This window comes from Thamnophis elegans, chromosome Z (assembly GCF_009769535.1).
Source record: "Thamnophis elegans isolate rThaEle1 chromosome Z, rThaEle1.pri, whole genome shotgun sequence".
Taxonomy (NCBI): Eukaryota; Metazoa; Chordata; class Lepidosauria; order Squamata; family Colubridae; genus Thamnophis; species Thamnophis elegans.
In genome coordinates this window covers 123,625,932-123,642,464 of record NC_045558.1, presented here as the reverse complement: position 1 = coordinate 123,642,464, position 16,533 = coordinate 123,625,932, and the positions used below count along the sequence as shown (strand labels likewise).

The following is a 16,533-nucleotide window of genomic DNA, read 5'->3' as shown; positions in this document are numbered from 1 at the left end:
AACATACAAGATCTATAAAGATACAGCTTTAAAACACTGGCTCACCAACTGCATTGCTCCATGCTGAGCAAGCACACGCCTACCTTATGTGTGCATGTATACAAACATCACACACAAACACATGATACAAATGTTCTATATTTAATTTACATTGAAGAACTTACTGTATATTCTACAAACTTTATACTTAGGGAGAATATCCTTACCGCATGTCATCTTAGTTTTTCCTATTTAATCCTCTTAATTTTAATCGTTTTGTATTACCTTTTTATCATTTTGTAAGCCACCCAGTTGTTACAACAGTGAGGGATGGCATATAAATTTAATATACATATTGCACAAACACACAGGCATGCATATGAAATATTTCACACCTATGCTCTGCAAGCTTACAGTATTTACCAGATTAATTGCACTTTTCTTAATATTATTTAAGAACCGTAGTTTAGTATAACCAATGACAGTACTATATTTCGCCCATATTGGTAAGAGGAAATTACCCTAAAATTGGATTAAATCTATCTAACAGACATGCTCTCTAGGTGACTATAAGCAGGTTTTAGAAACACTGATTACCCATAAGCCTTTTTCATCTTGTATTTAGCCCCAGGACAATTATATATAATTTTATACATTCTCCCCACACTAGGAAACAGTATCCCGGTTCAAACACCAAGTAGCAGAGCAGCTGGGGGCCATGCGGTCTTATCTGGGGATGCTGGAGTCCTCCCTGGGACAGGAGGCCGAGAGGGTGCAACAACAGGCCTCCGAGGCCTTGCAAAATGAACGCAAGACTGTGACCCGCTATCTGGACCAGCTGAAGCAGATGGAGATGGTTCTGGGGGAAGTTCAAGACGAACCACAGACTGAGTTCCTGAGGGTGAGGCATCTCCATTTTTAAAAAATGCTTCTCAGTCTTGATGACACTGAAAACCAAGTCAAAGCCTTTTATGCTTCTGCATTGTATGATCAACCTTATTATAAGCACACGCGGCATACAGATAGTCCTTGTCTTACCACCATGTATTTGGTGACCATTTAAAAATTACAATGGTACTGAAAAAGGTGACTTATGACCAAGGGTGGGCTTCAAAAATTTTAGGAAGGGCTTCTCTGCCTGGTTGCTGGATGGGCGTGGCCTAGTCGGCTTCCTGCACCACGGCGGTGTGTGTGTGTTTTAGCCTGCCCCAGGCTCCGGAAGCCCTCTGGAGACTGGAAATGGGCCTGTTTCTGGGCTTCCCGAACTTCCGATAGGCCCGTTTTTTGCCCTTCCCAGGCCTCCGGGGGCGCCATGCACTTACCTGCATCCAAAACGGGCCGTGTGGAGACTTCAGGGAGAGGGAGGAGGGACAGGGAGGGGGGAGACAGCCACCAGTGGATTTGGGGGTTCTCCAAACTGCACAGAATCTTAGCTAGAACTTCTCCTGAACCCCTTCGTACCCCCCGCAGCCCACACCTGCTTATAACCATTTTTCACACAACCATTGCAGTATCTCCATGGTCACGGGATTAACATTCAAATGCTTGGCAATTGACTCATATTTATGGCAGTTTCAGTGTCTTGGGATCATGTCATCCCCTTTTGCGGCTTTCTGACCAATGAAGTCAATGCTGGTCAGCTGGATTCATAGGAAGCCATATTCACTTAAACAGCCGTGTTACTAACTTAACAAATGCAGTGATTCACTTAACAATCATGGCAAGAAAGGTCGTAAAATGGGACAAAATTCATTTAACACATTATAAATTTGGGGCTCAGTTATGGTCATAAGTTGAAGACGATCTGTATTTCATTTTTAAATTACCTAACCATGCTGCTAGGAGTTCTAGAAGTCATATCCACCAAACAAAATTGTCAAAATCTGCTCTATGGTGGAAAAGTATATGAACTTTGCTAACTTCTGCTTTTTTTTTTTCTCCACAGAAATATTGTCTGGTCGTCAGCAGGTGAGCTGTGTCCATTTAAAACAACCCACCAGCTAGCCCTCTTCTCTGAATTGTGCGCATCTTTAGTATCTCCAAAATGCGGAGTCCTTGGTGCTCTCTGAACTTGGTTGTTTTCTTGTAGATGTTTCATTACCCAAACTAGTTAATATCATCAGTGCTAATAGGGAGTGGCATTTGTACAGAGAGTCTCTGTACTCTCTGCCTCTTTCTACTAGTACTGAAGATGTTACCCAGTTTGGTAATGAAATGTCTAAAAGAAAACAACGAAGCCCAGAGAACACCCGTCGGTTAAGTTCCTCCTTACCAGAGCCATCTTCTTAGTGTCCAAAAGAGGATGAGAGGGACAAATGTTGACACATATGTGACAATATGACACAACTGACACTGCCTATGTACATGCATCAGACATTAGGTTAGTACACAATTTCATCCTTTGTATAGCAATGAGACATCATTGTTTTGACTTCAATATTACTTCTTTTATTAAATTTATTTTTGGATATACATCAGTATCATTATTTCAGTATCAACGAGGCATCTGGGTATCATTCATTTAAATACAAATGCAAATACAAATAGCTGTTGAGCTACCAACCAGCCCCAAATGCTGTGAATCTCACCAAAGATTAACCAAATAAATAAATAAATAAATAATAATAATAATAATAATAATAATAATAATAATAATTCACAAACTGACTACCTACAACACCATGACCGCGTTGCTAAGACCATTCACTGGAAATTGTGCCAAAAGTTTGGATTTGAGTACAGCAAAAACCACTGAGACCATCAGGTTGAGAAGGTTTTAGAAAATGAGAAAGTCAAGATCTTGTGGGACTTCAGAATCCAGACTGGCAGGCACTTGGCCCACAACACACCTGACATAACAATAGTTGAAAAGAAAAAAGTATGGTTCATTGCCATTGCCATATCTGGAGATGCACGAATTGAAGATAAACAGCAAGAAAAAAAATCACAAAGTACCGGGACTTGCAAATTGAAGTTGAGCAACTGTGGAAAAAGAAATCATGTCCCGATTGTAATTGGAGCCCTTGGAGCAATACCCAAAGGGCTACCTCGCTATTTGGAAATTTTAAATTTATCAGACTTGAACATTCTGACTCTACAAAAAAACGCCCTACTTGGAACAGCTTATATCCTCCGGCGTTACTTTAATATTTCCTAGGTCCTTGGTTAGGACTTGAGCTTTGAGCTACCAACCAGCCCCAAAGGCTGTGTATCTCACCAAAGATTAACCAAACAACAACAACAACCATAATAATAATCATTCCATTTTTTGATCTCTTAATATATATTGTTTTTTTATTTTATTCATAAGTCTTTACTGTCTTCTGCTTCTTATCTTGTTTTATTTGTTGATTTATCTGTTCCATCTTTTCCTCTGGTCTTTCTATTATCTCCTCTATTTCCTGTGTTTTATGCTCTTTATTCATTGTCCCTTGTTGAACATTTTCTGATTTCCCCACAATGTCTTACATTAAGTCTTTTATCTCCTTGTGGTTCTTTATCAATATATCATAAGTACTTTGGAGCATCAACGCCATTTCTTTTTGAAATCCACTCATCTCCTCCTGATGCAATATCTTGCCTTATTTTTATTTTTTTATTTGGAAAAGTTTTATTGTTTTAATTAAACAAAAACACACAAAAAAGAATCATATTTCGTTACATGTTGTAGAAAGCGTGTTGATTGGTAACAAATACATTTCGTGCGTTTCTTTCACAATCCTTACATATACTTCATTCAAATTGAATTGTACATTTTAAAATTTATATATTTTACTATCACTGTACCACAATTCTCATTTGGTTACAGTTATTTAAACATGCTTTTATCTAAAATCATTTGTATTTAAAGACACAACCACCTACTAGCATACATTCGCAATCTCAATAAACTTCCAATGGCTTTACACCTTTATAACATATTCTAAAACAAAGTCAGTTAGTATGATATCTAAGCATTCCCTCCCTCTTCCCCTCATCCCAACTCACAAATTAAAGCTTATATCCAATTTGCTTTTACTGGTACAACACACATGTATATATCATTAAACATTATCCATTAACATTTCCTTGTTATTATTGTAATTAACTAAAAATTATTTACTATTTATATCACCTCTCCTCTCATCAGGCCCAAAAAAGGTTATACCTTTATAGCAAGCTCTAAACAAGAATTTATTAATAAAATGTATAGGTCTTTTCCCAAAGTCCCAAATTACAATTTATATCCAAGTTATTTTTACTAATTAAGGTTGTTATTTCATTATTATTATCATAGTTAATTATATATTAACAAGACGAACATTTAATAAGAATCTAAAACAATCTACAAAATGCTAACATTCCTACTTATTAATCACCAAAAGTATCAATTAACATTTCCTTATTATTATTGTGGTTAACAAAAAAAATTATTTACTATTTGTATCACATCTCCTCTCTTCAGACCCAAATTAATTATACCTTCATAACAAAGTCTAAACAAAAATGTATTAATAAAATTTATAGGTCTTTTCACCAAATCCCAATTTACAATTTATGACCAGGTCACTTATACTAATTAAGGTTATCATTTCATTATTATTGTCGTAGTTGATTATATGTTAACGACTAAACATTCAATGATAATCTAAAACAGTTTACAAAATACTAAAATCCCTACTTATTAATCACCAAGAATTAGCTAACTTTTTATCGTCAACTTTATTATCAACCTGTATCTTTCCAGTAGCAAAACAGTCTTATCTCTCTTGCCAGTTGTTGTGTCAATTCTCTTTTCAGCTCCTTTCCAAAGTTTTTATGAACTTCTCTCCGACCTTTATTTCTTAGAAGAGCTCTCATACAGTCTCGTTGCCTTTGAATTGTTATTAACATTAGCTTATCTTTGGTTGTCAAACTTATTTCTGAATAGGTTTCTCTTCTTATCTCCATCCTTATCGATCTTTTTTCCCCTGTATCTTGAAATCTGGGATAAAGCTCCAAATTGTCAAATTCACTTTTCCATCTTCCCTTCTTTCTGCTTTCATCCATATTTGCTCCATTAATAAGTTCATCTATTGTCTTGTCTTTATCTTCTATATTTTCATTCTCTTCTTTAATTTTGGGGGCTTCAACCCCATCAGCTTTTGCTGTGATAAACAATAGTCAATCCAATTTCTTCTCAAATCTCCCAAATCCTTCTAAGATATTTTGAATTCCAACCAGGATGTTTTGAAATGTTAAGGTTTCCTCATCTGAATGTTGATCAATTTTTCCAAAAGAAAAGAAATAGAAAAAAAGAAAAAAGGGAGTCTAATAGCCACTGCCACTCTAGCCTTTCAAACTTCTTTTGTGAATATATCTATATTTATTTTAAGTCTTAAGCACAAGTTCTTTTGCACTGTTCAAAGTAGGGTTCTTATCTTTTTCTTTCCTTTTCCTTCTCTTGCCAAAATATTTTCCAAGAGCACCTGCAAAAAGCGATTTGTGCCCTTGCGTCTTCATCAGATTTTGTAAATAAGTTGCAAACCCTTCAGTTACAAAGTCAGTGAGATCAAATAGGAGTGAACAAAGGATACATTGTTTCAAAGAAAAAAAACTTCAGACTCAGGCTTCCGAATGGTAGATTCCACTTTTTTATACTTTTTCTTAATTTTATGGAAAACGAAAATCTTTAAATGTCATTGGTATAATTTTATAACAAATAGAAGGGAGAATTGGTTAAAATTAAAAAAAGACTTTTAGTTTAAGCCAAAAAATAAGGTAGTAATAAATAGAGGAAAAGAAAATTAGTCCATTCACTTCAAGCGGAGAAAAAGGAAACGTTACAATCACTTCAATCCACAAAACATAATTGCAAGCAAGAACAAAAACTTCCTAAGGCAGTCCAATAAGGATTAAATTCGCCCCTTTATTCTTTACTTTGAGGACTAATTTATCTTTTTAAAAAAGGTTTCTTTGGGCAATCTTTCTCAAAGTAAAAACAAAACCTCACCCGATGGACTCTCTTTCACTTCCTTCCTTCCAGAGCTGTCTCCAACTTTGTCAGCCTGGGGGCTGCCTGTTTGTCACCGGTTTGAAGCCCTTCCCTTGGGTCAATCAGGGACTTTATGGTGTCCCTGAGACCAGCAAGGCTTTGTCTTCCTGGTCATCATCTCTCTGGGATGGTTTAGGTCCTACTGGACCATCCAGAGGCAAAAGTGTCAATGGTGGTCTCGGACGGTCGAGACCGCACTTTGTGTTGTCACGACGTTGGCTCCTCCTTTCATCTTGCCTTATTTTGATAGCAAATATTGCTCACTAGCCTGTCAGTAGTCTGTCACTGCCCCAAAGTCTCAATTGTCTATGACCTCAAAAAGCCATTTTAGAAACCATTTGCTCAGTTCTACCGTTGCTCTTTAGGGGAATGCAGTAATTATAATTCTTTGCATCCCACAGTTAGTCACTTAGTTTCATTTAGGTAATATAGGAAAATTTCCAAATGTCTCCTTAAGTCCACTCTGTAAATTGAATCATAGATCCTGGCATGTAAAAGTCACTTTCTTTAGATGTCTTCCATAATCTCATAGTTAAACCTCCAATAACCATGTATTAGACAGATATAGAACAGTAGATAGCACAGCAGTCCTCCAGGTATTATTTATTTCCACTCCCCCCTTTTTCTTATCAGTACTTCCCAAGCTTATAGGATTTAATATATATTCCATTCACGAGTAGATGTAGCCTTCAGTTTAAATTTCAATGTTGCAAAAAATCTGACAGATATTTATTTTGTTTTTTTGCAAATAGTCAATATTCAGACAAATAATTCCAACATTTTAAAATGCCTTACCAAAATATTGCCAATAAAGTTTAAAAATCCAATCTTTCTATATTTTAAAGATTTTTTGCTCTCCCTTTAGTTCCTTTTCTTTCAGGTCTATTATTTTTCTGTAATTATTTGCTGCTTTGACGAGCATTTCAAAGTCTCCTTTGTGGGTTTATTTTTTTTTGGGGGGGGGTTAGGTTCTAGGTTAAAAAAAAAGAATCACCTGACACAGTTCCAATCACTGTTCATTTACACTGCTCCAGCACATTCTTTGTTTCTTCGGCTGCCCCAGCTTCAGGGCAGCCATAATGGTTGCCTCTTCTTTTTGTCCTTGGATGAGAGGGAATACCTACGTCCAGATAGAGAGCCATTGCTCTCCACAACCTGCAGAGTGCTCCTCCTTTCTTTTTTACCCTACAGGGTGACTTTAGCCCCTCGGGGGGGGGGCCCTCCAAAAAGGAGTTCAGCACTTAATTGCGGAGTCCTGCTCCTCACGTTCGATCTCATCGCAACATCAAACCCGAAGTCTCCAATGTTATTTGTTGAAGATGCTCTTAATGCAACCTGCATTTCTAAGGAATTGAACATAGAATTTCTGTATAGTCCTGAAACTATAGAAACAGAATTTTATTAGAATCTCAACAAATAATGAGGCTTGTCTATGGAGAAATCAAGAGGAAAATGCTCTGAATAAATTTCTGCCATTCACCAAAATCTCCAATGTTCCTTAATGTTAAACTATATAGATGCAGAGGTTTTTTTAGTATGTATCATTTATCATTTTGTTGTTTGTATGTACAGTGAGAACTTATGCACCAGAGACAAATTCCTTGCATGTCCCATCACTTTTGACCAATAAAGAATATTCTTTTCTTTTCTTTTCTTTTCTTTTCTTTTCTTTTTTCTTTTCTTTTCTCTTCTCTGTTCTGTTCTGTTCTGTTCCTTATTCTACTCTATTTCTTATTCTACTCTATTCTACTCTATTCTATTCTTATTTTTATTCCACTTCATTCCATTCCACTTCGTTCCACTCGACTCGACTCTACTCCATTCCATGTTACTCTTTTTAATTTGAGATCTGATCTCCCAGAGTTTGATTCGTATTATAATTCTTTTATTTGGCTTTCATTATTTTGTGGTGACATATGACATTCGCTATGATTTCTCCCTTTCCCATCCAACAGGTTGCTCCATTTCCCTAGCGCCCATTCAGTCTCCATCTGTCTTGCGTTGATTCTGTCTTCATACTTTCCCATCTCAAAGATTCTTTTCCAATTTTTAATTCTACTAAAACTACTTTTTGACTTATGACCCCAATTGAACCTAAAATTTCTGTTGCTAAGTGAGACAGTTGCTAAGTGTGTTTTGCTTTTGCAACTTTTCCGGCCACAGTTGTTAAGAGAATCAATGCAGTTTTCCCATTAGGAACACAGTTGTAAAATGAATAGGGGTTCCCCATTGACTTTGCTTGTCAGAAGGTAGCAAAACGTGATCACATGACTCCAGGACACTGCAACTGTCATAAATATGAACTAGTTGCTAAGATTCCAAATTTGGATCATGTGACCATGGGCATGCTGTAACAGTTATAAGTGTGAAAAATGGTCATATATCACCATTTTCAGTGCCTTTGTAACTTTGAATGGTTACTGAATGAACGGTGGTAAGTTGAGGCCTATCTGTACTGTAAACCTTCAGTTTCTCTGGCTCTGCTGACATTTCTAAATAGGCCTTCCCATCCTTGCTCTGTAGGTAGCAGCACTTGGAGAATGATTTCTATAATTTTATATATCAGTGATGGCGAACCTATGACAGAGGTGGCATGCAGAGCCCTCTCTGTGGCCATGCGTGCCATCAACAGCTGCTCTTCTGGTTTCCGGCACTCATAGGCGTGCTGGCAAGCTGGTCTTTGTGGGCACCAGAAGGCCAGAAAAGTTTAAAAAAATGGCCTGAGAAATGCCAAAAACAGGCCATTTTTTTTCGGGCTATTATTCGGGTCGTTTTCAGGTGACGTTTTTGAGGCATTTTTGGCCTCAAAACAGCAGAAAACCAACTTGAAAAAGAACAACAACAACAAAAAGTTCAAAAAGCAGGCATGTGCGTACCAGCCAGCTGGTCTTCAGGTTTCCGGTGCTCTGGCGCATGCATGCAGTGCATGCACTAACATTCCGGTTTGGGCACTTGGTGCCAAAAAAGGTTCACTATCACTGCTATAAACATATGAAGAATGGTTACAGGAACTGTGCATGGCTAGTCTAGAGAAGAGAAGAACCAGAGGAGACTTGATAGCAGTGTTCCGCTATTTGAGGGGCTGTCACAGAGAGGAGGGAGTCAATCTATTCTCCAAAGCACCTGAGGGCAGGACAAGAAGCAATGGATGAAAACTAATCAAGGAGAGAAGCAACCTAGAACCAAGGAGAAATTTCCTGGCAGTTAGAACAATTAATCAGTGGAACAACTTGCCTCCAGAAGTTGTGAGTGTTTCAACACTGCAGGTTTTAAAGAAGAAATCGGACAATCATTTGTCTGAAATGGTGTAGGGGCTCCTACTTGGGCTGGGGGTTGGACTGGATGACCGACAAGTTCCCTTCCAATTCTGTTATTCTCTTTTATATGACCATCATCCAACTTTTCTGTACTTCATCCTGTTCTCTCTCCAGAAAAGTTGAATTATAACTGCCACAATTCCTTCAAAATGTGGAACATGTCTTCCAAGATATGTTGATGGGCTCCTTGTTTGGGAATCTTGTTTTAATAAACAATTAACTGTCATTATTTTTTTAAATTAAATTTAATAAGGGGAAATCTAAAAGAAAATTAGCGGGATCCCCTTCTCTCCCCCAAGCTCTGATAAAATGTCTTTGCTTTCCTTCTTCCCATAGATTGCAGAAGATCCTGGGGGAATCTCCACCCATTGCCCGCATGGACATCCAGCTCCCCATAATTTCTGATGAATTTAAATTCCAAGTATGGAGGAAGATGTTCCGTGCAATAATGCCAGGTAGAGGCCACCACTTGCAAGATAAGGTGGCATGTGGATTTTTTAAAAAAGAAGTTGGCCCTTTGTGTCCTTTTGAATGCAAGAGTTGATGTAGGGGCTCCAATTTACCTCACCCCAGTCTATATGTTGCCATTACAGTACAGGTTATTATAGCCCATCACCAGGGGTGGCTGTCACTTACTTTCACTACCAGTTCACAAATGTGAGCGCACGACCTTCCGTACATGCACTTTGGCTTGAAAACATGCCTAAATAGGATGGCAGAGAGCTGGGGTGGGTGGGAAAGCTCACCCGCGATTTCCACTATCATTTCGGGCAAACTGGTCCCGACTGGTTGAATCTCACCTCTGCCTATCACATGACACAACACGGTAACATCTCTGCCCTGAGTGCTAAAGAGAACACTTTCCTAAAGATAAAGTGTTCAGGTAATCCTCAATATACAATCACAATTTCTGCCCAAAATTTTTATGGCTAAGCAAGATAGAAATACAATTGGTTTCCCCCCATTTTACAACCTTTCCACAGTTGTTAAGTAAATCACCAGTTGTTAAGTTAGGAATACAGTTGTTAAATGGACCTGGCTTTGCCATTGACTTTGCTTGCCAGGTCGTAAAAGGTGACCATAGAACATGATCCCAGAATACTGCAACCATCATAAATATGAACCAAACATCTGAATGTTGATCATGTGACTGCAGGGATACTGCAACATGCGTACTAGCATCTGTGCGATGCTCCAGCTGCTCCTGGAGGATCGCGCAGGCGCTGTATGCGTCCTGCGCATGCGTGAAGCGCAGAACTCGTCAAAACCGGGTAAGGAGCGCGGGCGGGCGGGTGGGCCCTTTGCCGTTCCCGGAAGTTACTTACTTCCGGGTTCGCCGACCAACTGGTTCGCAGGGACCGCTGTGAACCGGTTGAAACCCACCCCTGCTGTAGTCAGTATATTTGTTATTCAGCTCTATCCTTTTTTTTTAAAGAGTTTTTAAATTTTTGGTTAAACAGACAAACACAACGCAAAAAACCCCATCTTTCGTTACATATTGTAGAAGTGTGTCGATTGGTTACAAATAACGTTCGTGCATCTCTTCCACAGTCATTACTTATAATTCATATCATCACATTGTATATTTTAAATAAAAAATCTCTATATATCTTACTATCAACATCCCACAATTCTCATTTGACTATAATTGTCTTAACGTCCTTTTGCATGAAATAATCCAAAATTAAAAACACAACCACATAGTGACATTTCATTAATTATTTCTAATATCATCCAATAACATTACACCTTTATAACATGTTCTAAGAAAGAATTAATTATGATTGATAACAAAATTTCTAATCCTCTTTTCCAAATCGCTGTTTACTATTTGTATCCCAATACCTTTTATTGAGCCAGTACATATATATATATTGTTAAGTCTAACCCTTGTGATTTCATTGTTATTGTTATATTATTTATTAACAAAAATTCATTCGCTAATTATATCAAATTTTCTCTCATCAAACCAGCACATATATGTCAATTATTTATTTAACATAGCACTCTAGAAATTACTAAATTACTAATCACTAATTACTAAAATTAACTACTTTTTATTATCAACTTTCATATTTCAGCCTGTATCCTTCCAGTAATAATACAGTCTTATTTCTTTTGTCATTTGTGGAATTGATCTTCTATTTATTTCCTTAATAATTTTTTTGTGGACTTCTCTCTGCAGCTTGTTGCTTATAGCATCACTTAAGTAATCTTGATGCCCTCCATCTGCTATTTTATTCAGCTTATCTTTGGTTGTCAATCTTGCTTCTGAGAAGTTCTCTCTCCTTAAATCCATCGTTTTTCCTCTTTTTTCTTATCCCATAGAATTAATAGCAAGTAACAAAAGTCCCTGTTGAAATAAAGAAGACTTTAATCCATAGGTTAAAAAAAAAATAGAAGAAGAAAAACTGATCCGTTCTCTTTAAAAAAAAGTGGCAAGCACTTCAATTTACAAAGTAAAATTACAAAGAAAAAGAAACAGACTATCCATAGCAATCCAATATAGGTTATTTTCACTGCTTATTTTCTTCTGCTTTCGGATTTAATTTAACTTAAAAAAAATTTGGGGGGCAGTCTTTCCAAAACAGTAAAGTTTCCTCACCAGATGGACACACTTTCTCTTTCTGCTTCCCTTCCATTCTGGAGCCGTCCCAACTTCATCAGCTTGGGGCTGGACTTTTTGTCGCTGGCTTGAAGAACTTCTCTTGGATAGATCAGGGACTTTGCGGTGTCCCTGAGATCAGCAAGACATATTCTTCCTGTTCACCATCTCTACGGGATGGTTTAGGTCCGTTTGGACCACCCAGTGGCAAAAGTATCGGCAGTGGTCTCGGAGCATCGAGACCGCACGTCCATATCATCATGACATTGGCTCCTCCTTTTTCAGCTCTATCCTTTCTAAAATTGAATTAATAGTTTGTTGGGAAAGCTTAATTCAAAAATAAGAGAGAGCGAGGCAAATATTTTGCAGAGGGTATAAGATTGGGCAGCTTCATTCAGAAAAGAAACTTTTTTTTATTTCAAGTTTTTTATTTTTTACAAATATATTGAATCAATGCATGAACTGTGTGGCACCTGGGTGTCATGCATTCTAATATAAGTAAGACTAATAAAGTTCTTCACAGGGTTCCCCTCTTTGCTTCACCCTCTCTACAGGATGGTTTTGGCTCCTCTCGGAGCCCACCAGCAGGGAGAAGTCAGAACAGGGGAACGGAGACCCATTTTCCTGTGTCTGATATTGCTGTGATGTCAATCGGAAGTCCATAAAAGCAACTTCTAATGATTTCACAATGAACTATCTTTGCATGTTAAGGAATGAATAATTCAGAATGAATGATTGTGAACATTCTTATGCTATTTTTTAAAAAAACATGCATTAAATCATCCATTGATTAAATTTTCTCCACGAAAGGGGGGGGGGGAGAAAAAAAAGTCCTTATTTTCACATTGTGGCTAATCTTACCTTCTTTCTGTCCTCCTGAAGCTTTGGAGAACCTGACCTTTGACCCAGCCACTGCCCAAGCCAATCTTGTGGTGTCCGAAGATGGGAAAAGAGTGGAATGTGTGGAACACAAACAAGCCGTGAGCCTAGATGATCCACAACGGTTTGACAAGTCCAACTGCCTGGTCTCACACCAGAGCTTCTCACAAGGAGAACACTACTGGGAGGTGACAGTGGGAGACAAGCCCCGTTGGGCTGTGGGCCTCATCTCAGCTGAAACTGGACGCAAGGGTCGCCTTCATGCCACCCCGTCCAATGGCTTCTGGCTGGTAGGTTGCAAGGAAGGCAAGAGCTACGAGGCCTATGTGGAGCACAAGGAACCCCGGTCTCTGAAGCTGGAGGGAAAGCCCAGCCGAGTTGGCATCTACCTGAGCTTCGATGATGGCCTCCTGGCCTTCTATGATGCCAGTGATGAAGACAATCTAGTCCAGCTCTTTGCTTTCCACGAGCGTTTTACAGGCACATTTTACCCCTTCTTTGATGTCTGTTGGCACGATAAGGGCAAGAACAGCCAGCCTTTAGTCATCTACACCCCAGAGTCACAAGAGCAATAACTAACCATGATCTAGTATCTTTTAGACCAGACTTAGTAGACCTGGCTTCCTCTTAATGTGCTGAGACTGCCTAGCATCCTAAAATTCTAGACAATTGTAATCCCAATGGCTCTGAAGGACACCAGATGAGCAAAGGCTGCTATAAACCAGCTCATTCATACACACACACACACACACACACACACACACACACACAAAAACAAACAATACATACATACACATACATATGCGCGCGCGCACACACACACACACACACACACACGCACACACACACATACACAATGTTGCCAAACGTATTCGTTCGCCCATCCACATAATCAGAATCAGTTGTGAGCAAATACTTTTGGCAATATAGTGTGTGTGTGTGTGTGTATGTGTATGTGTGTATGTATGAATGTATTTTGGGAAACCAGGCCTGAAGATGGTGAGTGAGACCTCGCTGAAACGTTGCCAAGACAATCTTAATCTTACATGGGAAAAGACCCGAATACAACAAGACCAGCATACCTACACCCGTGAAAATCTACGAAAACATTTTTATATATCATTTGTGCTGATATATATATATATATATATATATATATATATATATATATATATATATATATATATATATGTGTGTGTGTGTGTGTGTGTGTGTGTATTGTGACACAATACACACACACACACAACACACACTCATCTGCCAGAGTCTTCAGAGAAGTTATTTCTTACCAAAGTTGCACATTATATCTCCTCCCCAATTATTGGCAATTTTAACTCCATTGCACTTAGACTCCTAAATCATAGCCACATTCAATTTGATAAAAGAAATGTCACTGTATCAGCACAGGTCTGCCATCTAAACTTTGAATCTTCACAATTTTCTTGGTTTGGAAATAAAGGTTTATTATCCTTGTAGCGTGTTCAGTAAACTTAAAACACACAAATAACATCCACAGATTGTGGAAGAGAAGGGATGTTTCAGGCTGGCCAATTTTCAGGAAGACAGAGCAGTGTTTCTCAACCATAGGAACTTTAAGGGGTCTGGACTTCAACTCCCAGGATTCCTCAGTTAGCACCGATCATGTGAGAATGGAGACCTAACTAACGCCCTGCCTATAGCTGCTTTTTCTGTCCCATTACGTGATCCTTATTCTTCTATCACTATAGTCATGTTGGAAGAAACATGCTGGGTTCAGTTTCAAGTGGGAAGAAAGACACTGGAAACATGAAGGCTATATGGAAAGATGGTTTAATGGTGGACAGGACCGCATGGTTTGAACTCATGGGCAAAATGAGCACATGGGTGAGAGAAAGAAATAAATTTACACCCTTTTGGGCCCTGTCTTGGAATTTCCTGTTCCTGTGTAAGGGCAGGTATTCTGATTGGTTGTCGGACTCCCATAGGGCAATGCAGGGGTAACTTTGTAGGTTGTCTTGAGTCCCAGGCTTGGTTGAATCCCGCTGGGTGATGTAATCTTCCCAGGTACCATGGGATGAGATGGGTAGAGGGCTAATCCTATTATATCCTGAGGATGAAGGTCTTTTGTGTTGTAGATAAGCTGGCCCAGTCTTTCTGGGGCTATTAACAAAGATGGGGGCTGCTTTCCAAGAGCATGCATCTCCTTTTTCTCCTCCAGGAAGGTATAATGTTCTACCTTGTTAATATTTCTTAGAATATTTCATTCTTCTTGGAGAGGGGTGGGTGCTAACTTCCTACAGTCCTCATTGGAAATTGTCAGAAGTCCAACACAGTAGCAGCCATGAGGTAACCATGCTGGCCGCCTTCAGCACCTCAAAAATAATAAGATCTCCCTAAAAATAAGACCAAGCGCTTATTTCGGGGGCAAAAAGAAAATAAGATCCTGTCTTCATTTTGGGAAACACGGTACCAGGCAGAATGGATTTATAGCAACCGGTCAAATGTAATCGATTCTCATCTGTCTTGAAACAAAGGGAAAATACAGAGTAAAATCGTTTTATGAGCAGTGAAAACAAATTGTATAAATTAATCCAAATCTCTAACAATCCTACATCAAAATTAAATGAGTGATCAAAACAAGTGATTTCTACTCTAGTAGCAGCTCCGATATTTTGATATTTGGGAAAGATAGATACCATTTTCCATGGAAAATATGCTCAGAAGGAAGGACTCCCTGGAGAAGAGCCTAATGCTGGGAAATATTGAGGGCAAAAGAAGAAGGAGATGACAGAGAATGAGGTGGCTGGATGGAGTCACTGAAGCAGTAGGCCTGAGCTTAAATGGTCTCCAGAGGACGGTAGAGGACAGGAAGGCCTGGAGCAACATTGTCCATGGGGTTGCGATGGGTCGGACACGACTTCGCTACTAACAACAAATGGGAAATATTTATTTATTTAGGTTATTGGAATTATAAGACCATACAACATTTGAATTGATGCTTTTGAATTGTGATGAAGACTCTCAAGAGTCCCTTAGTGATCAAAACAGTCATCCTGAAGGAAATCAACCTTGATTGTCCTTTGGAAGAACCAACACTGAAACTGAAGCTCAAATACATTGGCTACCAAATGAGAAGAGAGGGGAAAAGCATCATTGAGGTTGGGAAAGATGTAAGGCAAAAGGAGAAGGATGAGATAGATAGCGTCATCAACACAATGATCATGAAGAGGCAGTGGAGAGTGGGAAGTCTGGCTTTCTGTCAGCCACAACTTAGCAACGGAACAACAACAACTCTGGGTAGTGCACATTAAGAATAACAGACAAAAAACTGCAAAAGACGACCTCCACATAATATTAAAACATATTGTACACATAATGAAAATAGGACATACAGAATAAAACAGGTAGTCCTCAACATACCACCACAGTGGAGTCGAGTCCCAAATTTATGTCACTAAGTGAGAAATTTATTTAGTAGGTTTTGCCCCATTTTACGACTTTTCTTGCCAAATTTGTTGAGTGGACTACTGCTTCTTAAATTAGCCACATGGTCATTAAGCGAGTTTGGCTTCCACACTGACTTTACTAGTTGGAAGGTCACGAAACAGGATTGCGCGGCCACTGGACACAGCAACCGTCATAAATGTGAATCAGTTGCCAACCATCCAAATGTAAATCATGTGACCATGGACATGCTGCAATGGTCGTAGGTATGAAAAATGGCCGTGACACCTTTTTCAGTGCCGTTGTAACTTTGAACA

General features: G+C 38.7%; 1 protein-coding gene across 1 annotated transcript in view; it reads left to right on the top strand.

Annotated features, from left to right (window-relative positions):
- TRIM72 (tripartite motif containing 72) overlaps positions 1-13,554 on the top strand; it is a 32,671-nt gene extending 19,117 nt beyond the window's left edge. The window contains exons 4-7 of the mRNA XM_032234478.1: positions 650-880; positions 1,925-1,947; positions 9,646-9,764; positions 12,797-13,554. Of these exons, the coding sequence (XP_032090369.1) occupies positions 650-880; positions 1,925-1,947; positions 9,646-9,764; positions 12,797-13,368 (945 nt within the window). The 3' untranslated portion in view covers positions 13,369-13,554. The remainder of the gene's footprint in view (positions 1-649; positions 881-1,924; positions 1,948-9,645; positions 9,765-12,796) is intronic.
- Positions 13,555-16,533: the final 2,979 nt, after the last annotated feature.